This window comes from Schistocerca serialis, chromosome 6 (genome assembly GCF_023864345.2).
Source record: "Schistocerca serialis cubense isolate TAMUIC-IGC-003099 chromosome 6, iqSchSeri2.2, whole genome shotgun sequence".
NCBI lineage: Eukaryota > Metazoa > Arthropoda > Insecta > Orthoptera > Acrididae > Schistocerca > Schistocerca serialis.
The window spans coordinates 649,280,735-649,304,278 of NC_064643.1; the positions used below are offsets into that span (position 1 = coordinate 649,280,735).

Genomic DNA, 23,544 nt, shown 5'->3' on the forward strand with positions numbered 1-23,544 from the left:
GGCACTCAGTCTGCAATTACTGATAGTGGCGACAGCGGGTCCGACATATACTAACGGACCGCGGCCGATTTAAAGGCTACCACCTAGCAAGTGTGGTGTCTGGCAGTGACACCACATTTTCAATGTGTGACAGAGTTTGCAGTATTATCACGAATTACAGTGCCTGTGGCCATTTGTATTTGTTCTGTGATGTGCCATCTCGTCTTGGAGTAATAAGGTGCGCTACGAGTAAGGAATGTGCCTTGACAACGCTGACAATGTCACAATGAGCAAAAGACGTCCACAGAAATGTTAAATCGTTCTTTTGTCCACGTAATATCACAGTCTAATGTCCAATGCTAAACTGAATGAACAAGTAATATTTCTTGTTATTAACTGTTGTAATGTTATATGTTGGGATACAATACAAGCAGTTATCAGAAGTAGCAGTATGTGTGTTCCTTTATAGAAATTTGAGAGACACACTGCACTGATGTAGTCAGGAAGAATATTAACTATAGATGCAGCCTGTTCAAAACTGAAGATAACAACAAATCTGAAAGTTAATAAACATAGACAGGGCGTCTCTTGAATGAGTGATCTGGCACATATTTTTTCCAAATGTTTGTACCTTTATTTATATCCTGGTTCTCCACATTAAAGAGTATTCATCTGTTACATTTGAGCTAGTTGCTGTCGTTAATGACCAACAAGATTTTCTCCTATTTTTCAGCTTTTTTTTATATGTCAGGTTTATAATTTGCAGTGCCAACATTGTTGATATATGATCAAAAGTATCTTTCATGGAAGTTTCTCACTGTATTTTCTAACTCATTTTATTTAGTTATTTTTTTGCATTAGTTCCTGTTGTTCCCTCTGGAACGTAGGGCCGTGACAAAATTCCTCCACCTGGTACAATTGCTAGCAAGTCTCTTCACTTCACTTCACTCCAGGTTTTCCCATCCTTGCAGCTTCTTTCTTGATCACCCTTTTACTGGTCTGTTTGGGATGACCACGTTTTCTAACTCCTTGAGGGTTCCAGTCCAATGCCATCCTTCCAACAGCTCCATGTGGTTTCCTCAATATATGCCCAATCCAGTTTCATTTTCTTTCCTTGATTTGTATATTGATTGGTTGCTGATTTGTCTCCCTCCAGAGATCTTCATTTGTCATTGTATCTGGCCATCTCACATTTTAAATACGCTGGAGACAGCAGTTGATAAAAACTTGGAGCTGGTTTTTGATGTGATTAGTCACCTTTCAAGTTTCGCAGCCATACAACAGAACAGCTTTCACATTACTATTGAAAAGCCAGAGTTTGGTCTTCTTTGAGATGTTCTTATTTCTCCAAAAAGAGTACAGTTGTACAAACACACCATTTGCTTTGCGGATGTGCCTACGGACGTCCTCCTCAGCACCTCCTGTAGTCATGACTATACTTCTGAGATAGAGGAAAGATTGGACCTGTTCTACGTCCTCTCCAATAACAGCCAGCCTACTCATGATGGTGGAATTTACCCACATTTCTTTGGTTTTGTGAACACTTATCTTGAGGCCTGCAACTTCTGCCTCTCTCTGTAACCTGGCCTGTTTCTCTTTGATGTCTCGATATCATTGTGCCATTAAGCAGATGTCGTCTGTGAAATCTAGATCTTCGAGCCTATCCCGCATCCCCCATTGCACACCTCTCTTCCCTCCCCCTCCCCCCTCCCCCTCCCCCTCCCCCTCCCCTCACTCTCTTCATCATATGGTCCAACACCAAAGGAAATACTCCTGAATTAACATGGAAAGGCTCTGTTAGTTCTCCATTATATAGTACTTGGCATTCATAGTCTTCATACATTTCCTTGGTGATTTTAATAATCTTCAATGGAATACCATATTTTGCAAGTGTATCCCACATGGCTCATTGATTGACAGAGTCAAAAGCCTTGATAAGGTCCACACAGCTTCGAAGTTTTCTAAAATGCGCCTGCTCTCTCCTCAGTTGTGCTTCCACAGAATCCTTAATGTGGTTTAAAATGATTCTTGAAGGTACCTTACTCAGTACTGACAACAGGGTAATGCCCCACCAGTTGTTGCAGTTAGTAACATCTCCTTTTTTGGGTATTTTCATGATAATACCTCATTTCCAATCTGTTGGCAGTTTCTCCTCTCTCCATATCTTCTCTAAGAGGATGTACAACAACCAGACAGTGGTGTCCAAATCTGTTTTCAGCATCTCAGATATATTATCTGGTACTGGTGCCTTCCCATTCTTGAACTGCTTCAGAACTATCTTAATTTCTGCTTTCGTGGGTGCATTTACACCAATGCTAGGACTACAATGATTGTATTCCCTTTGTTCTTGTTCTTCTACCTCCCTGCCAAGGTCTCTATTTAGAACTTTGTTAAAGTGTTCCTTCCATCTATCTGATTGTTCTTCATTTTTAGTTAGTACCTCCCCTTTCTTACACCTTATTGGTCCACCTTATTGGTCGGTTCCTCTGGAAGCTATCCTTGGAGAGCATCTTAGAGATAGCATATATTTCTTTCACATCCCCCCCTCGGCGCTGCCTGTTCTGCTCTGTCAACCTGTTCATCTATCCATCTTCTGTGGTCTCTTCTCACACTGCTTTTCACTTCCTTATCTGCTGCTCTATAATCAGCTTGTGCCTGTGCTTTTTGTTGCCTGGTCCTGCTCTGGTTTACTATTCCCTTGGCCTCCTTTCTATGGGTGATCTTCCTCCAGGTATGTTCGGACATCCAATCTCTCTGTTGGTGATTTTTCAAACCCAAGTTGTCTCTCACTCACTTGCACAAAAGTATTCTTAACTTCTTTCCACATTTCCTCCATGTTCTTATCCTCAGTCATCTCCATTTTCAGTGCCTGGAATTGATTCTGGAGTTCCAGCTGGGACCCCTCAGCTATCTGTAGATCTTTACTTACGCCAAATCTTCTACTCTTTGGCTTGAATTTCTTTCTGGAAGCCACACTCTTCCTTCGGAAACTGGCAGTAACAAGGTGATGGGTTGCTACTTGCATCTACTCCTCTTCTACTCCACACATCTTCCAGGCTCCTCCTGAACTTCTTGGATACTGCGACGTGGTCAGTTTGATTTTCTATGATATGATCTGAGGATACCCAAGTTATCTTATGACATCTCCAATGAGGAAATAAGGGCCCTTGTATTACAGGGTCATGGCTTGTGCAGACGTCACTAAATCTTTCCCCATTGTCATTCATTTCACCCAAGCCATGTACCCCCATTATCTGTTCTAACCCATCATTGTTATCTCCCACCCTGGCATTTATATCTCCCATAACAATGAGAATATCTTTCTCGCTCACTTTCCTTACAGTCTCTCGTAACAGGTACTTCCTTCTTCTCGACCTCTGATGTGTCTATGGGGGCATAGCATTGGATAATCATCACGTTTAGGATCTTCATCCTAGAAGGCTCTTCTTTGCTGCCTTGGTCAACAATAGCCCAACTCCATTCCAGTGTTCCCCCTCCTCTTCACCTCCTGAGTATAAAAACATAATTCCATCCGATGTCTGCATTTCACCAAACTCTGGCCACCTCACTTCACTCAATCCCAGGATATCAGGCTTATAGTTATTCATTTCCCTGGTCACTTGTTTCAGCTTGCTACTCTCCCTCAAGGTTTGTATATTCCAAAAGCCAATTTTCGTTTTCCTTTTCATGCCAGAGGTCGTCACGAGTTTATCCATCTGCTTTTTTATTCTCATCTTGGTTTCAGTAATCACGTTATTTAAGATTGGCCCACCACCTCTGAATGCCTTGGTGGGGCTGCCTCCTTATCGGCTAGGCAATGACGATTTACCAGATGTTCAGCGTATGGGCTTAACATTTCCTCCGTACCCCTATATGTGGTTTAACCGCCAGCATCGGTTAAGTGAAGGAAGTGGAAAGGAAAAGAAAAAGAATGGGCTAGGGATAGGAAAAGGACAGGAGACAGGTTTCCAATAGGCTGTTATGGGACACACTTTGTCTGGCTCCTCGCCTTCGGCCTGTCTGGCATGGGTGACCCTGCTGGTAGCTACAATACCACCAGCATAGCCCTCCAGATCCAGAGCACACAAACCACCTCTCCCACACGGACAGTGCTACAGTAAGGCGGTGTCCCCTTAGGAGGGTATTTAAGGAGGAATACTGTTTCGTATTGTTAAATTGAAAAGGTGACATCTATATTCGTATACCATCAACCAAAATATGTACTTTATTTATGTTAATGAAGTATGCTTACCTCTTTGGTATCAAAGTAATCTACCTCCAAAAAACATTGATTTGAAACTATCAATTGTTTGACATGTAATTTGTTTAGTATCAAACAACAAGAAGTCTAGAATTGAATAACAGCAATATTATGGAAAGTGTAGATTGCTACTCACCACATAGAGGAGGTATTGAGTCGCAGGCAGACACAATGAAAAAGATATGTATTCATAAGTTTTTGGACAAATTCCTTCTGTAACAGAGGGGTCACACACACACACACACACACACACACACACACACACACACACACGAGATGATTGTCTCTAGGCACTTGGGCTTCAGCTTCCGGAGAGAATTGCAATGTGTGTATTATTTTTGAATGTGTGTGTGTGTGTGTGTGTGTGTGTGTGTGTGTGTGTGTGTGTGTGTGTGTGTGTGAGAGAGAGAGAGAGAGAGAGAGAGAGAGAGAGAGAGAGAGAGAGAGAGAGAGAGAGTCCTACTTCAGATTGAGAACTTTGTCCAAAAGCTTACAATTGTGTACCGTATTTTAGCAGTCTTTCTTTTTTTACCTGCCTGTGACTCAATGCCTCCTTTATTTGGTGGGTAGGGCAATCCACCCTTCCCATAATATGTTTAGTAGACTTCTCGTAAAATTTAGGTCTTAAACACAATGAATCAGCTATATCAAAAATGGAAATTTCGCGATCTTGCCTCCTCTTGGGCAAATTTATTTGAGCAGCTACATGTCTGTTACCTGTGGCTGCTCATTTATAGCCATTCCATGTAATTGAGTTGCATTGTTATCATGTTCTGTGGCCTGTTGTATTGTCTCTTGTTCCACTACAATCCATGTAGACTTAAGTCTGTTATTAGAGTTACTGATTCAGACATAATGTTAATTTTCTTTGAATTTTAATAATATTTCTTAGATAATCCTAAGTAGTTTTTGTAGTGCACAACTAATGCAGGATCTTTACTTTTCTTGCCAACACATACATCTCCCTTTTTCTTTCACGAGATACTTTAGTCCCTCTAGTGATCCATGCATTGTTACATTGCTGAAAAACATTTGTCCTGAGTTATAAATTATTCTAAGTGATTTCCACTAAGGATAATTGATATTGTAAGGCACTGTCATATTGTAGAGGGGGACCAAAGGATGAGGATAGTAAGCTGGTTCAAATGGATTTAGGTCACAGTAGGTATTCAGAGGTGAAGAGGCAGGTGAAGAGGCTCGCAAAGGATAGAGTAGTGTCGAGAGCTGCATCCACCCAGCCATCAGACTAAATACGAGTACCACAACAATACTAGTCACATAACTTATTCCTGTCAACAAAATCAGTTATTTTTTCCAAAATCTGAGAGACTTAATTGTGTCTTTAATTTATATGTCAGTAATTTTTAACAATTATTTTAATGTAAACTGTACAATACTATGGAAAAGAGAGACTGCTACTTACCATAACGATGATATGTCAAGTAGCAGGAAGACATAATGAAAAGACTGTTACACATTAAGCTTTCAACCAAAGCCTTCTTCAGAAAAAAATGTGTGTGTGTGTGTGTGTGTGTGTGTGTGTGTGTGTGTGTGTGTGTGAACAGTCTTTTCATTGTGCCTGTCTGCAGTTCAGCACCTCATCTTTGTTGTAAGTAGCAATCTATCCTTCCCATAATATTGTTGATATTCCAATGTGGAGTTTGCATGTTTTGAATACCCTTGGCCGGCCATGGTGGCCGAGCAGTTCTAGGAGTTTCAGTTCGGAACCGTGCGACTGCTATGGTCGCAGGTTCGAATCCTGCCTTGGGCATGGATATGTGTGATGTCCTTAGGTTAGTTAGGTTTAAGTAGTTCTAAGTTCTAGGGGACTGATGACCTAAGATGTTAAGTCCCATAGTGCTCAGAGCCATTTGAAATACCCCTGTACTATTTGGGATAATTCATTTTTTAAGGTGCTGTGCCTCAGTTAGTAAAAATGGAACCCATATAAGATCTCTTTGTTGTCCATCCGACTTTTAAAAATCCGCCGGCGCGGTGGCCGAGCGGTTCTAGGCGCTTCAGTCCGGAACCGCGCGTCTGCTACGGTCGCAGGTTCGAATCCTGCCTCGGGCATGGATATGTGTGATGTCCTTAGGTTAGTTAGGTTTAAGTAGTTCTAAGTTCTAGGGGACTGATGACCTAAGACGTTAAGTCCCATAGTTCTCAGAGCCAGCCATTTGTTAAAAATCCTTTTTCTCAGGAATGTATCAAGCTGAATTTAAGTCAGTTCAGTTAAAAAGATATGCCCATTTGTGTCACACATGTTAATATTTAACAACTAAAACAATCAATTACTGACAAAATAATTTAACTGGATAGATAAAAAATTTACTCTCCAAGCGGCGGAAACACACACACACACACACACACACAGAAGACGGTTGTAATTGGCATGCTTTCAGATCCAGTGGCTCCTCCTTCAGGCAGAAGGATTGAAGGGGAAGGATGAGGGGTGAAGGAAAAGGACTGGAGATGTCTAGGAAAAGGGGTATATGTTGGGAAAGCCATCCCAAATCACGGGTCAGGGAAGGCTTACTGCATGGTATGAGAAGATATATGAAAACTGTAAATTTGTAATTATATCACATGATATTTCTGTCTGTTTGTCCATCTGTTAAGACCCCTTTTTCTCTGGAATGTGTCGACATATCAAGCTGAAATTGATCCCTTGGCAGTACAAGAAACATTAGGTTCTAAGTCAGTGCAGCCAAAAGGTATGGCTATTTACGTTGCATATTTTGATACTCACAAACTCATCCATCAGAACCTACAGCATACTTCCCATTGATCTAAAATGATGAAATTTAATGGTAAGTAAGGTTTCACAGTACAAGTAAGGGAAACAATCTGAAAGTATTGATTTTTAATTATATCACATGAAAAAAAATGTTTCTTTTGTTACTTCTTATCCAATGTCAAACTTGAAATTAAAATAATCAAAGTTCTGCATTCAGGCTGACTGGGTCACAGTGGTAAAAGTCAAGCATCAGGCAAGGAATGACTTTATTGCTCGTGTGACACGTTTCAGAATTTATCAGTCATCAGATATACAGGAGCAGTTACTGTACATAGGTTAGTATTTCAAGTTGTATGCGAATGTTTGTGTCACATACAACTTGAAATGCCATATCTATATGCAATAGTTGCTTCTGGATATCTGATGATGGATAAATCCCAAAACATGTCATATGAGCAATAAGATCATTCCTTGCCATTTGTTTGACTTTTACCATTGTGCCCACTCAGCCTGAATGGAGAACTAATGATTATTATAATATTCTCACTTGCCTCCTGCGTGATTTTGTCACATTTATATCATTAAAACATTCTCGAAAATCTTCAAATCCCTAGGCCCGATATCTTGCCACAGTATCAGTCTTGATGACAGCCAAACATTGTAGAAATTCTCTGATTATATCACATTGTGTAATGTGGTGGACCAGTTCTTTGAATATTACATCTCAGCTTCCATTAAATATTGAACTGCGAAAGTCAATTGCCAGGATCTGTGTAATGGAAGAAATATGCTGTGATATTGTATGTAATATACAACCACTATTACAGTTACATGTATTCTGCAAATATTATTTAATGTCAAATGTTTGCAAGAACTGTCTACTTTCAAATGTTTTTCTTTAAGCCAACACCTACCCTTAAGCCACTTTTGCTCTTTCTCCCCCACCTCGTTTCCCTACCTAGGACAGTATAATGTCAGCTGTTTGCTGAAATTTTCTGTACTTAGTGGCATTTGTTTTTTCACTTTTTAGTCCATGGTGAACTGGGATCCAGTGGATGAAACAGTTTTGGCTGATGAACAAGTTGATGTTAATGGCTGTTCGTGGAGATCTGGAGCAAAAGTGGAGAAAAAACTTCTTAAACAATGGTTCATTAAAACAACACAGTTTTCAAAGTTAGTTTAACTGTTTTTGTTGATACAGTTTTCATATTAGTTAGTAAAAGGATGTTTTAATTGTAAATAAACAGTAACGTTTCTAGTATGCACTTAAAGCATGGTCAGAAAGGCTGGCTGTCTTCGTTTCATAAGATGGAGCACTCAGCAGTATGTGCACGTGCAGCTGCCAACCCCTGCCCCTCCCCATCGACACCCCGCCCCCTCACACATACACACACACACACACCACTCCCTCCACTACCATCACTCCCTGTGCTGTTTGGCAATGATGATAAAGTTGACCCTTGGCATGGCTGGCCAGAAAAGCCAGAGCTGTGCCTTGCTCTATGTTCATAATGGTGAGACAAGAGAAGAGGTGAGGTAGGAGGGTAGAACTGTCTCCGTCCTGCAGTGCTGACACCATTGCCCTGGTTTTGTTCTTATACAGAAGCAGAGGTGACATGTGGAAATATTGATAGCACTTGGAGACAAATGAATGTCTTCCAACTAGTGCCAGTTTTCTCAGCCTGCAGTCAGCACCAGTAAAAAAGGGTCAACTTATCACGGCCAGATAGTATGTTGTCTTTCCCCATCTCCCTTTTAGCATGCGGAAAAAATTTCTGAGGTGATGAAGTGCAGAAACTCCCCTGTTATGAGACAACTTTGTACTTGGTATTTGAGGCTCCCAGCTTTTTAACATATTACTGCCACATACCTACCAACATCCATACCTTAAAAATCTATGCCCTTAACCCACACACAGAAACATACACCATAAAATCTGTGAATTACAGCACTGTATTACCTTTAACAATCAGCTTTATTTACTTACGCAAAGGGTTATAAGATTTTGCTAATTTCTGTAATTCTTTTATTGCTTCTCGGCTACTGTTACAAGTATGATCCTTTGGACATTGCTTCAGTCATTCGTTCATAATAACATTAATATGTTGTATTTGTAACTGTGTCATTCCCATGTCTGTCTCTTTTAATATGCTTTTTCAGTTATATAAATAAAATATGTGGAGCATGCAGTTATTGGTTCATATGCATATTAAGCCATTTTCTCATTGTGTAATGAAACCTTAATTTACATCACACTGCCTTAAAGTTAAAATCTACAGTTTTTTTTTTTAATTTTTAGATTTGCCAAATTGTTCATGTTCTCCTCAACAAAAAAAGTATATTGTGTTTCAAATACTTACATTTAATGTCCGAAAAAAACTGTTATCGCTCATTGATAAGTTGACTGACTAGCACTCATAATAATAATAATAGTAGTAACAATAACAGCAGCAAAAGTAGTAGTAATAATAATAATGATAATAATAATGTAAATCCTTTCAGATCCCTACTTGATGGTCTTGATGACCCTTGTCTGAAGAACTGGCGTGATGTTATTGACTTACAGAGACACTGGATTGGTGAATGTAATGGAACCACATTACAGTTTGAATTAGTTGATGTGCCTGATGCCAACACCGATAATAATTCCAAACGAACTCTAACTGTGTGGACTGAAACTCCGGAGTTCATTTTTGGTGCATCATTTATTGCTGTTTCCCCAAACAGTGTTTTGGACCAACTATATGGAAGATGTGAGCAGAATATTTGTTCAAAAGGCTTTGTGAAACTTCCAATATTTGCCAAAAATCCATTTACTGCTCAGTTGCTTCCAGTATTTGTGACTGACCAGGTGGAGTTCAGCGAAGGCACGGACACTCACCTGGGCATACCAGGAATTTCTGACTCTGATAAAGACTTTGCCCTTTCTGCCAATATTCCAATATTTAGCATTCCTGAGGAAGAATGTAGTACTCCTGAGTTTTCAAGTAGTAACAGTTCTGTACGAGAACAGATCTGCCACATTGCCAGGCAACGAGGCATTGGTGGATACCCGACAAGTTCAAAACTTCACGATTGGCTGATATCTAGACAGCGATACTGGGGCACGCCTATACCAATGGTACATTGTTCTAACTGCAAAGGGCCCCAGCCAGTTCCAGTTGCCGAACTGCCTGTTGTATTACCACAACTGCGAGGGAAAGAGAGATTGTCAATGAAGGAAGCAACTGCTTGGCTACACACGAAATGTCCCAGGTAAGTAACTTATCAATATCTGATGTAAAACAAATGTTAGAGTATCAGCATAAGAAATGTAGACCCATTTATTTTCTTGTTGAGATTTTGTATAGATACAGGTAATATTACCCTTCTAAGTACTGTGTTTCCAGACTTCATTATATCATCTACTAGGGTCACTGAAGCATGTGACTCAAGGAGGTGCAAGATTAAGACAGTCTCATTTCATATAGTAGTAAGGAATGAGGTTCTTATGGCAAACTGACAAGCCAAATAAGTACAGATGAATAATAGACCCACACTGAGGAAATCCTCAAGGATGTGATACAACTTGGAAAAAGATATGTAATACTTGTTTATAAATGAACTGATATATTAATGTTAAACAAAAACAATTTGGGAGCCATATTTACACAGATTTACTTACTTGTTCATTTAAATAAATACCGTACTTACTCGAATCTAAGCCGCACTCAAATCTAAGCCGCACCTGAAAAATGAGACTCGAAATCAAGGGAAAAAAAATAAAAAAAAAAAAAATTCCTGAAGCTAAGCCGCACCTGAAATTTGAGACTTGAAATTTCAAGGGGAGAGAAAAGTTTTAGGCTGCACCTCCAAATCGAAACAAAGTTGCTCCATTGTAATATGAGACACAATTTAGGTCGAATGAATGACGATACAGCTACAGTGGTGTGGTTTGAGTCGTAAGCTTAGCAGTTAAGCTTTACCAGGTAGCCATTGCTATGCGTCAGGCGCTCTGTCCGTATTTATATGGGTACCCTTCTTTTTTCACGTGCTTCGTATGGTTTGAATTGATTGCTTATTTTTCTTTGATAAGTGTCGTTCTCTTTGTTTTAGGTGTTTACGTCACTCTAAGCTGAAAATGCATGTATATATTGTTTGTCGCATTCTGATAATGTGTGTTTAAAAGAGAGGAATCGTCTCATTAGCGAAACAATGGCAAGAGACTGCTGTTTGTTGTTACTGCTGCTTTCTTCGATAATGATCAACAAGAACCAAATAATAGACTGCGTATGAAAGATGTTCTGAACGCGAGTGCAGCGAAAATTTTTCTCCGTTTGAAAATCTTTGCAGACGCCTCTTTAGTACATTATATTCTGCACAGAAATTAGAGTCATCTTAGATTTAAAAATCTAGTCAATTGCCGTGCTTCATTTCTGACTGTACCACTATTAGGCATAAGAATAATACGAATATAAACATGACATGATATGTATATTCTTCCTCGTTTGCTGTTGTCTCACTCAAGTTTCGTAGTTTATTAGGCAGACAGGATTTAAATGAGATGGCAGCAAACACGAAACAATACATGGCAAAATGTTTATATTCGTATTATTCTTATGGTGAAGAGAATACTGCACGTGATTCACAATACATAAAAGTTCCTATTAGCAACCATCTCTTCTCTCAGGTAGGAAAAAATTCAGAACGTAGAGTTCTGACAAACATCCCAAACAGTCTTGCCAGTCGGATTTTCATAGTACATTGAAATGCTGCGACATTCGAAGATGAACAATACGGAATTTGTATTTACTTCGTTGGATAATGTATGAAAATGCAGTGGTCGAAACTCGGAGCGGAGAAAAAAGCTCATCTTCCACCTTTTTTTTTAATTTATTTACTGGCGCAGAGGTTTTGACGCCAGTATTTATCTTTGTGTAGTGCCTCGTATATTCGACGGCAGAACTTAGTTGTGGCGGCACGTACCAACATTTTTCAGAACTTCCGCTTACTTTGCACTTGATTCTAAGCTGCAGGCAGTTTTTTGGATTACAAAAACCGGAAAAAAAGTGTGGCTTAGGTTCGAGTAAATACGGTAAATTTATTATTGTACTGAAGCTGTGCCAATGTTGGATATTTTGTAGCAGTCACATTATAAGATAGAGTTTGTAATAAGTACATCAAACAATGGAAACTCCAAGTAGGAATACAATGATTGCTACTTGCCATAAAGAAGACACATTAAGTTGCAGTATTAAAAACACACACACACACACACACACGATTTATACACACAAGCAAGCACACCTCACACACACGACTGCTAAGTAGTGCAGCTTTGACAGCAATGCAGCTATCATGTGGGTTGCAAGCAGCAATTGCAGTTGGGGCTAAGAAGGGGAAGAGGGAAAGAGATGATAAGATAAAGGGGTGGAAACTGTTGGGTGGAGGTTGTGGGGACAGTAGTTACCATAGGTTGAGGCTGGGATAATTATGGAAGTGAAGAATGTGTTGTAATGATAACTCCCATCTGTGCAGTTCAGAAAAGTTGGTGTTGGAAGGAGGGATACAGAGGGCTTGGGTAGTGAAGCAGACATTGAAATCAAGTGTTTTATGTTCAGCTTCATGTTGAGCCACAGGGTGGTGTACTTTGCTCATAGCCATAGTTTGGCAGTGGCCGTTCATGCTGGTGGACAGCTGGTTGGTAGTCATACCAAAGAATTCACTCAACTACGAGGTGAGTTGTTGCCTTTACTGTGCATTCTGCCTGTCACTTTCCAGTATATTTTTAAGTCTGATAACCTCTGTAAGAAATGAAAAGAAAAAGAAAAAAAATTGAGAGTATAAATTTTGAAGTGATATGGGAGTATAATGTTTGTAACATTAATTGGATTTTCTGTCTGTGCATGCTGTTCTGTAAAATTATATTTGTTTGGTCATGAACCAGCTTTTGGCTTCACCATCAGATGACAACTGAATGTTGCAAATACAGATAAAATTTCATGCAATTTACACAAATATTATTCATACTGAGGATAGAAAAGATTCAAAAATAGTAACATGTGGAGTGTTTACATAGGAAAGTATTACATTTTTTTGTCATGCAGAAATAGTTCTATTAAATGAAAGAGGAAACATGAAGTGTGTGTGTGTGTGTGTGTGTTTTTTTTTTTTTTTAATGTGGAGATACATTTAACAACTAATGAAAAGTAGAGTTGAATTTTTGTAATAACTCTTCTTATTGAAGCTGAGTTTAGGTTTTCCATCTAGTATTTGTAACTAAAACATATTTTAACAGAGAAGAAAAAGGAAATTGAGTTTGGTCATTTAATACTAACCTTGAATTCTGTCATACTTCCTTGATTTCCAGTAGGATCATCTTTCTGATTTTCTTACCAGAATACAAATCTTCACATTCTAAACCAGATGATTGGTTTTCTGTAAAAGATTCTATCAAAGGTTTGAAAGTATCTAGACATAAAAAACTTTGTTTCATCTCTCAGTTAGCGTAACAATTTCTTAGTGACAAAACAATTAATACTTTCCTTTGTTAACACTCTGCATGTAATTATTTTTGTATCTTCTGTATAAATATTATCTGTGTAAATCCTTACCATGTTACCTATGATACCAATAATAAATGACCAAAAGACAGGCCATCAGTAATCTTAATAGAGGTGTCACTAGATTGCAGGACATAATGGCTGAATATGTTACCCCCATTGTAGCAACGTCAGCAAATTACCTCCAAACATTAGATATTTACATACATAGTTCAAAGTCAGCTTAGAGGAATGCTGTTGTTGAGAAGACAGTGACTAAGATAGAAAAGATATAACCAAAGATTAAATTCGTTTTAAAAAGAAATATATTCCAACCTATATTTTCTATTGTCACAGTTTTTCAGGAATACAGCAGTATTTAGTGAGCTCAAGATAAAGGGAAAAAGACAAACAATGGACTGTTATTCAAACAGAAATGAAACATAACTAATAATAAAATAATATGAATATAATAGAGGGAAACATTCCACGTGGGAAAAATATATCTAAAAACAAAGATGATGTAGTTACGTAGGCTTTCCCGGCGTAATAAGTCTTGAAAGTCTCTTCAGGTTTGCTGCCGGATCCTAAAATCAATTTGACTTCATCAAGATGATGTAACGTACCAAACGAAAGCATTGGTATGTTGATAGAGACACAAACACACACACAAAATTCAAGCTTTCACAACCCACGGTTGCTTCATCAGGAAAGAGGGAAGGAGACACAAGCCAAGTCTGTATATGTGCGGATGGATATGTGTGTAAGTGCGCGAGTGTATACCTGTCCTTTTTTCCCGCTAAGGTAAGTCTTTCCGCTCCCGGGATTGGAATGACTCCTTACTCTCTCCCTTAAAACCCACATCCTTTCGTCTTTCCCTCTCCTTCCCTCTTTCCTGAGGAAGCAACTGTGGGTTGCGAAAGCTTGAATTTTGTATGTGTGTTTGTGTTTGTTTGTGTTTCTATCAACATACCAACACTTTCGTTTGGTAAGTTACATCTTCTTTGTTTTTAGATATAATAATAAAATAAGATGAACAAAAAAATTTAGAGTTATATTTTCAGAATGCCTTTTCATCCCTTCTTGGTTGAAGTAATTTGTCACTTTTTAAAACTTCTCTTTGGTTTATAAGCAGCGAATTTTTTGTGTATTGTACACTGCAAATGTATGAAAACTTTTCCTTGCAGGTGCAAAGGCAATGCAGTTAGAGAAACAGACACAATGGATACATTTGTAGACTCAGCATGGTATTTTCTCAGATTTCTCGATCCATATAATAAAGATGTACCATTCAACCCTGGAAAAGTAGACGGCATGATGCCTGTTGACATATATGTTGGAGGCAAAGAACATGGTAAGTCATATTGTTCCACCAACTGATTTCTCTTATGTAAATGAACTAGTTCTAGTTTCATGCCCATATTCTTAAGCCTAGTTTACACGACGACATTGGGTTGTGCCACTCGTTGCGTGGAATGAGTTACACGCAAGTGGTTTCATATATGACTGCAGACACGGTGACACCAGTGTACACTTCAGTTTCGTCGTTTTGTGGGTCCCTGAGTCATCTCTGAAATGAAAGTTTTGGCAGCTGCACGTCTCACGAGTTGTGATGGAGTTAAAGCTTGTTGTGTGGAATCGCTGCATAAGAAAAAAATAAGAAATGTGTTTCAATTCATGACTGGATGAAGAAAAAACGTCAGCTCGGTTGCTCAGCATCCTTCCTGAAATAATTTATAATGGAAGATCCAAAAAGTTCTTTTAATTATCTTAGAATGTCACCAGGACCGTTCATGTTTCATCTAAATAGAGTTAATTATGCAATAAGGAATAAAGGTACTGTTTGTGCATGAAGCACTGTTGCCAGAACTGAAATTACATATAGTGCGTGCATTACAGTCGAGAACACTCTGCATCCTATAAGATACGGTTTTAGTTGGTCATGACGCTTTTTCATTAACACCAATAATTATTGACATTAACAGTAATAATTATTAACATTAGCAACAGTAATTATTCAAAGCAAGCTGCATTAAGAAGAGAATGGTTTGCAAACTACTCTCTTGAAGATAGACCTGTACAGTGGCAATATTTCAAAATTCTAACATATGTGAATGGGGAGCACTGCAGCGACGTTTTAAACAGATGAATATTAAATAAAGAATGCAGCTTTTGAATTTGTATAGCCTTCCCTCCTGTCAAAAATATCTCTTAAAAAAGAGTTGACCAACTGGAACAATGGGATTTTAGTCTTGTAGACGAAAGCATTGCCACAGCTAGAATTGCACTTGCTTGTATTTTTCTTAATTCAGTTGTATATGTGCTGCTAACTCAATAAAATTTGCCCTGCAGCTCAGATACTGTCAAACCATCTATGTTTTGATCGCACACGACGGTCTCAGCGGCAGCAATATGTTGCTTATTTTTGTAATCAGTATCACTGAAATCCCACAAACACCTATGCAAAGCAGAGACAAACAAAAAGTGAACATTATTCTCCGTTCCCCACTTCATATTTCAGTTTGTCTACACTCTACGAACACACATAACCTCAAAACTCATGCAGCTAGTGTCTTCAAAGTTGGAACATACCGAAAGTGTTTAGTTTCACCAATGAGTTGGGTAAACGTGCGGCGCGCATGCACAGTGGCCGGTAGTGCAGTTCCCTGCAACCTAGTGTCGTCATGTAAACTAGGCTTTAGAATGAGATTCAACCCAAGAGAACCACTGGAGAACCACTAAAATCACAAGAGAGATGAATTAATAGCAAGTTTAACCCTTAAATGCACGATTTTTTGTTTCAAGCTGTAAAAATTACCATGTTTAGTTTATAATGCCTAAATTACGAAAAAATATTGAAAAAGTTTTTTAATTAAATTAACAAAGCACTATTGTTGACAATCGCTTTGTAGCCGATCAGCTACATATTGAGCTAACACCTTACGAACCACAATAAATGTGCTTATTTTGCTACCTCATTTGTTACCAAGTCTCTCATAATTTAATTGTTGATTATGATTAAATACTTTGCACGGGAAGGGAAAAATGCTAGAATAAATAAATAGGACATTGGTGTTGTGAATACTGAGCATTTGTTGCATATTTTTATACACTTTTATATATGAACAATATAGTATCTAGTTCCAAAAGGTTTGTACTCGAGCACGTGATAATCACTTTACATGAAAAGTTTGAAAACAGGTCTTTTGTTTGTGCAAACACAATGCAACTGCACATTTATTACACTGAACCCAAAAAACTCTCTTGCATCCTGGCATTTTGCACCTTTTTCTCATTCTCAAGTATGAAGGCAGATGACCTACTTGATCCAGCCTTACATCTTGTAGAGGTACACATGCTGTGGTCCCCGTTGTCTTCTTAGCTTGTATTTGGTTTTCGAGTTCCCTTTGGTTTCTGCTACTCTCCTACACATCAGCCAGAAATGGACTACTCCCATGTTCAGAAGATGGTAAAACAATCTTATATATCATTTTCGACTTTTCATCAGAATTTTATGTCGATCCGTTCTGCTGTCAAGAAGGTCAACACCTCCCATATGTTTATTGTAGACCGTAATTATTTGTGGACAAGGTATTGTTATTCTTGACTGTGTTTTTTTGTCATACCTCCCTGCTTCGTGAGTAGGGTGCTGTCCAGCAACGTAGAAAGCAACATCACACTCTTGTCATCTTTCCACACTACATTTGATACTTCGACACCATCCACTATTGCAATGTGCTCTACTAATGTACTTCGTGCCACAGTCTTCAGCTCAGCTCCTGAAGGGAGCTTGCAGTCTGGCACTCTGTTTCTTCTCACTGTCCCAGGTGAGTAAATTCGTTGCTTATGTAACCATACATGCAGCGCCAGACTTGTGTAATAATTGTCACAGTTTGTGGTTTATATTTCTTGGTAGTACTCTACTGAGTTGAACAACATCATTTGCACTTGCTCCCAAGTCTTCCTCCCCAGTCATTCTTTTTTCAGGGGAATTTTCATCTCCATTGAAAATCTCAAAAGTATAGGCGTAGCCATATATGCCACTAATAACAAATAATTTATATCCGTATTTATGAAGTTTGTTTTGCATGTATTGTTGCAGATAACTTCTAGCCTTTGTTGAACATACTGTTCACCAACAGAAACACACTCCTCAATAGGGATGGTTTCAAAGTTAGATCTCATCAATTCTATTATGGGTCTTATCTTGAAGAGTCTATCATGACCTTTTTCACCCCTGGATATCATTACACTGTTGTCACTGAAGTGCAGAAACTTAAGTATTTGCTCATATTCATTCACTGTTGTCATTGACTTGATCAGATGATTACCAGTAACTTCTCCCCAGTAATCCTTTGTATTAGGTACATGAGCAATTGACATTATGAGACAGATGTCTATAATTTTTTTATGTCATCACAGGACAAGTCTACTGGTCTATGAGGATTACACTGCACACAGGATTACACTGCACACTGTATCCATGAGACTCTTCAACAATTATATCAAAAAATTACATGTAAATATGTGTTTAAAGAATTGGTATGAAGTATCTAAGTTTAGTATTTCTTCTGGTAACAAAACATTGCCACAAAATTTTGACTGCAGTTCTGGAATAATTAACTGTTTATCTTTCCAAACCACCCTCCTGCTGTTTTTGGTCACACTTTTGCTGCTGTGTGGGAGTTTCAGAGAATTATCAACCAATTGTTACATTGATTCCTTCATTATAAAATCACATTGTCTTGTTCCAGAAACATCTTCAGTCCTAATTACATGAATTTCTTCAACATTATTGTCATTATCACTACCAACAGATTCTGGAGCAATGTTTGTCTCATCTTGAATGGAATCATCAGAGAAACACTCAAGATCATCATCACTGCTTACTGGAATCTCTAACCACTCCATAAGCAGTTCTTCGTCACTCTTTCGACATATTTTTAGTTAGCGCCTGAAATGCAGTAAATGCAAAATGTAGCTGATAAGCTACAAACACAAAAACAGACCTCATTTCAAATCTATCGTAAAGACACTCAAATTAACTGTTTACACCATATCTACTTATGTTTTCAAAATAAAAAAGTAGTTTTCAAACCCACAAATCAATGCACAAACTCCAAAAAAATCTCAACTCTCCGCCAAAACACACATGCGCAATATGTCCACACAGCTCATTGTTGAACTGCTTCAGTTCGTCCTGTCATCTATGTTTGATGCAGTAGAGTGTATACACTCAGATACATAATGAATTTGTAAGGAAATGTTGCTCAGTATAGGTTACATTGAAGAACTGAAGCCTGTAGCTGATCAGCTACACTATGCATTAACAGGTTAAATGTATAATGTAGTCATCCTTTTTCGGTTGCTAGTTCATTGCTGGTTATCTTGTGGATAAGAATAACTATTACTCATGTTCTGCATCTGAATTTTATCCTGTGTCTTAGCCAAACCTGTTTCAAACAATTGTTTTAGGCATCTTCAGTGGCTTTTATCTCTGCTACTTCTGTCATTGTCCATAGTTCCTCTGTTTTCATTTCTGGACAGAAAACCATAAAATTTCTCCCAGATAAAATTTCCCCATAGCTAAATGGATTTGCAACTAATACTACCTACTAAGTCTTTAATGTATAGCAGCAACAACAGTGATCTTCATATTCCCCTTGTGCACACCAGTTATTACTGCAGTGTCTGCACATGGCACCCTATCCAGCATAATATGCTGTGTGCTTCCTGTCAGGAAATTTCTGATTCCGTCACAAACTTTGTTACATAGCCCATAGTCTTGTGTTTCCTTCAGCAACCACTTCATCTATCCATGGCATTGAAGATATCATGTATAAAGAGTGCAAGTAGATTTCCTGGACAATCGACCATGGTGCTTAATCTGTCCATGTAGGAAGCCAGCAGGCATAGACAAGATTCCAATCTCAGTTCTGAAGGGATGCGTAGGAAGCATACAAGACCCATTAACAAACCCAATAAATGAGTCCTTTAGTTCAGGTACTTTTCTAAAGTACATAAAGCATGCCTAAGTTGTGCTCTTACTAAAGAAAGGTAACACAGAAGGTACTGAAAACTAAAAGCTAATTTCACTACTGTCTTTATTCTAAAAAATAATTGAATCTATCAAGAAGGATAGACTAATCAGCAGAGCCAGATTTTCATGCCCTGTCAGTATCGTATTGCAAAGCATGCTTGCATTCATGCATTATCATATAATTAAACATGCACAGTAAGACAGCAAAACAATAAAAATGTGTGGAATCAAAATTCAGTTCTGTAGTTATCCTATTTTCTCCAAAAACAGTACACACCACCATATTCTCATGATCTTCTTCACTTAGTTGCTTATCAGATAAAAGATTTTTATGATATTATGAAAAGGGTAGATTGTTACTCACCATGTAGAGTGGAGATGTTGAGTCGCAGAACGGCACAACAAAACAAATACACGCGCACACACACACAACTTGTACACACATGATCACTTTCTCTGGCTGCTAAGACCAGACTATAAGCAACAAAGTATGATGGGAGAATCATTCTGGGTGGTTGGTGTAAAGAGGAAGCTGGATCGGAGAGGGGGTGGGATAGTAGTGTAGGGGCTGCTTGTGGATGCATAGAAGGATGGGGTGGGTAGAGGGTAGGGCAGCTAGGTGCAGCTGGGAGATTACACGGAGTGGGAAGAGATGTGGTAAAGGAGATAAGGAAAAAGACTGTGGGTTCATTGGTGGGATAGAAGGCTGTGTAGTCCCCTCAGGGGCTCAGTGTTCATTTGCTGAGTAGGGGCTTGGTGACCTTGGGGTTCCTGAGCTGGAGACTGGTAAGCACCGCCAGCCCTGTGTCACCATAAGCTCTGGACATGCTTCAGGACCACCATCCATGCAGTGCAGCGGTGGGATGTTGTGTGTTTTGGAGAACACGACTCTTGGCTTCACCACCTGGATTGCAAGGAAGGTACACACATCTATTTAAAAAAAAAAAAAAACTCAACCTCAAGGTATGCTATGTGCTGATGAGGTGAATGGCTGTTGAGGTAAAACTGTCTCTAACCAATGGGGCACCTGCCTCCCCCCAGTTGTATAAGGCTTGCTGAGGCATGCAGGGCTCTGCCCAGGTCGACGGTTGTTTCCTCAGCATCTCATGGGATCCCTTTAAAACAGCCTCATCAAACTACTACTCCTGACAGGACAAGTGTACCGTCAGGTAGTACCTACATCCACTCATCGAAGAGAGCTCAGTTGGTCAATCTTCCCGAAAAGATGTATCAGCATCATAGTAACAGGGCATCAGTGTGCCATAACACTTTCATTGTAATCAAAGAAAAGGGGGGGTTGGGGGGGGGGGGGAGTGGGGAACCCTTGAGAGCCTTGTCTCACTGTGACACAAGGCAGTGAAAGACTGTCTCATAAAATTCCTGGGGCTACGGTATTTACCAGTTCAGCATGTACAGCTGGATGTCATTGCCCAAGGTGAATCGTTTGCCCCTCAGAGCCTTTTTAAGAAAATCAAAAATGGCATAATCACAGGGAGAGAAGTCTGGACTGTACGGAGGGTGGCCGAGAAACTCCCATTTGAATTTCTGCGGGAGTGCCACGACTGTGTTGGCCGTATGAGGCTTTGGAGCAGAATGACCCCATGGGTGAGATTGCATGGTTGTTTTGATTTGATCGCTTGGCGAAGGGTGGTCAAGGTTTGCGAGTAACACTGGGCATTCACTGTTGTCCCATGCTGCAGGAAGTGAATCAGAAGAGGGCCATCTTGGTCAAAGAAGAATGTCAGCGTAGGGGCAAATGATTCACCTTGTACGATGATGTCCAGCTGTACGTGTGGAACTGGTTAATGTTGCAGCTCTGGGAATTTTATGAGACAGCCATACACCGCCTTGTGTCACAGTGGGACAAGTATCTCAACAGCTAGGATCAATACTTATAACATACAGATACTGGTTTCTGTAATTATGCCTCCAGATCATTTATGTTTGAATGCCCTGTATATATTCACAAGGCATCCGAATGTACTGCTGGGTTTCTAAAAAGTGTCAATTGACTTTGTAATGGAATACTTCTAGTTGAAACTGCTAGTTCAACCCAAGTATCTAAGTTCCTGTGATGTAATGCCTGAGGTGACTACCCAGTTGAGGCTAAGTTGAATACCACCCTTAACTTTAGTAAAGGCGTGGTTACCTGCTCCGATATAGTGGAGGTGGACCCCCTGGAGTTATGTGAAGAGTGGAAAAATATGGGCATCATGGAAGTGCAGAACTGTATGAGGAGAATGAGATTTTCACTCTGCAGCGGAGTGTGCGCTGATATGAAACTTCCTGCCAGATTAAAACGGTGTGGCGGACCGAAACTCGAACTCGGGACCTTTGCCTTTGACGTGCAAGTACTCTAGACCACTTACTCGCGAAAGGCAAAGGTCCCAAGTTCGAGTCTCGGTCCGGCACACAGTTTTAATCTGCCAGGAAGTTTTGTATGAGGAGAGTCAATGGAAAATTGGAAAAATCAGCAAAATTTATTCTAACGTTTAGTACTCCGGAATTCCCTAAACATATCCTTCCCGGCTATGTCCATCTTAAAATTCACCTGTTTGTTCCTAACCAAATACAATGCTACAGATGTTAAAGTTTTGGCCATTCCACCCCCTATGGGAAGTAATGGGAGGGCTAAATGTGACAGTTGTGGAGACTCAGCTCATGAATCAGGCAAAAACTCTTGTACATTTCCTCCAAAATGTGTAAACTGGTCTGGGGATCACCCAATCTGGAGCAGAAAGTGTGAGGTTTACAACGAAGGAAGGAAAATTCAGGAGTTGGAAGTCAAGAGACGCATAGCCTATGGTGAAGGTAAAAAAGCTTTCAAAGCTGTGCAACCTCTGGTTTTCGCTACTTCTTTTGCATCAGTCGTTAGGACGCCAATCGTCAAGTGTGATGCCTCCACACAAACTCAGACCACACATTAAAGTATGAGCACATGCACTTGTTGGTGTACCCATGGGGGAAGTGCTCCACTTCAAACTGAAGTCATTCAGAAGCCATCAGCAATGGGCTTATCACCTAAGCCACATATCACTACCCACCATCAGAAGCCAACTAAGCCATCCCCACAACCCAGGCAACCAAGAAAAACATCCTGTGAAAAGTAATTCAAAGTTCAAGGAAGTGGTAGTTAAGCCTTCAGATCGGCGAGCTCTCTCCCTCTCTGATAGGGACTATGCCCTGGAGGATATGGACTTCCAGTCGGAGGAACCGGAGAGCTGGGAACTGGCTAACATTCCCCCCGACCTCCCCGGTCAATCACCACCCTCGAGGGAGAAAGAAAAGAACAATCGCTAAACAATGGTTTCTGTGGAGACTTTTGTATTGCAGTGGAATTTAAATGGATATCACTCACATTTGGAAGAATTACATCTCCTGGTCCAGGAGAAACTGTTTTGCATCTGCTTACAAGAAACGCATCTTGAAGTCATTGACACACCTACATTACAGGTTTACCACCTGTACGGAAAGGATGATACCATTGGAGACAGGGCTAAAGGTGGAGTGGTTGTTTTCATTGATGACAGATGCCACTCCTCTCCTGCCCCTCTTACCATTTCAGCCACTGACGTTTATTTTTGTTCCCCAGCTATTGCAGACTCAGTTCATTGGTAAGTGGCTCCAGATTTACATTCTAGTGACACTTCCCGGTGTGGATCCAACAGGCTGTCGCAGATCCATCCCCGGATCCGAACCACCTCAGATGATGGCCTGTACCTTGGTGGAATGATGAATGTTGATTGACAATCAGGGCCAGATGAACAGATCTGCCAAACTTCACACACTGTCCAACTACAGAAAACTGTCATACCTTCATATCTGCGAGAGCACAAGTGAGAAGAGTAATAAAAGAACAGAAGAGGGCTTCCTGGAGGGAATTCATGACTTCCATTAGTTGGTCCACTTCCACTGTGCTGCTTCTCAGGTGTTCCATAGGACTGCAGAGATGGGGAAGCTCAGTTTCTTCTCGCATAATAGGGAAGTCTACAACCTTCTGTTCTCC

At 39.7% G+C, this 23,544-nt stretch overlaps 1 protein-coding gene across 2 annotated transcripts in view; it reads left to right on the top strand.

Moving 5' to 3' along the window:
• LOC126484574 (leucine--tRNA ligase, mitochondrial) overlaps nucleotides 1–23,544 on the top strand; it is a 146,326-nt gene that overhangs the window by 49,378 nt on the left and 73,404 nt on the right. For both annotated transcript variants that reach the window (XM_050108134.1, XM_050108135.1), the window contains exons 4-6: nucleotides 8,008–8,150; nucleotides 9,480–10,232; nucleotides 14,686–14,852. In XM_050108134.1, coding sequence (XP_049964091.1) covers nucleotides 8,008–8,150; nucleotides 9,480–10,232; nucleotides 14,686–14,852 — 1,063 coding nt within the window. The remainder of the gene's footprint in view (nucleotides 1–8,007; nucleotides 8,151–9,479; nucleotides 10,233–14,685; nucleotides 14,853–23,544) is intronic.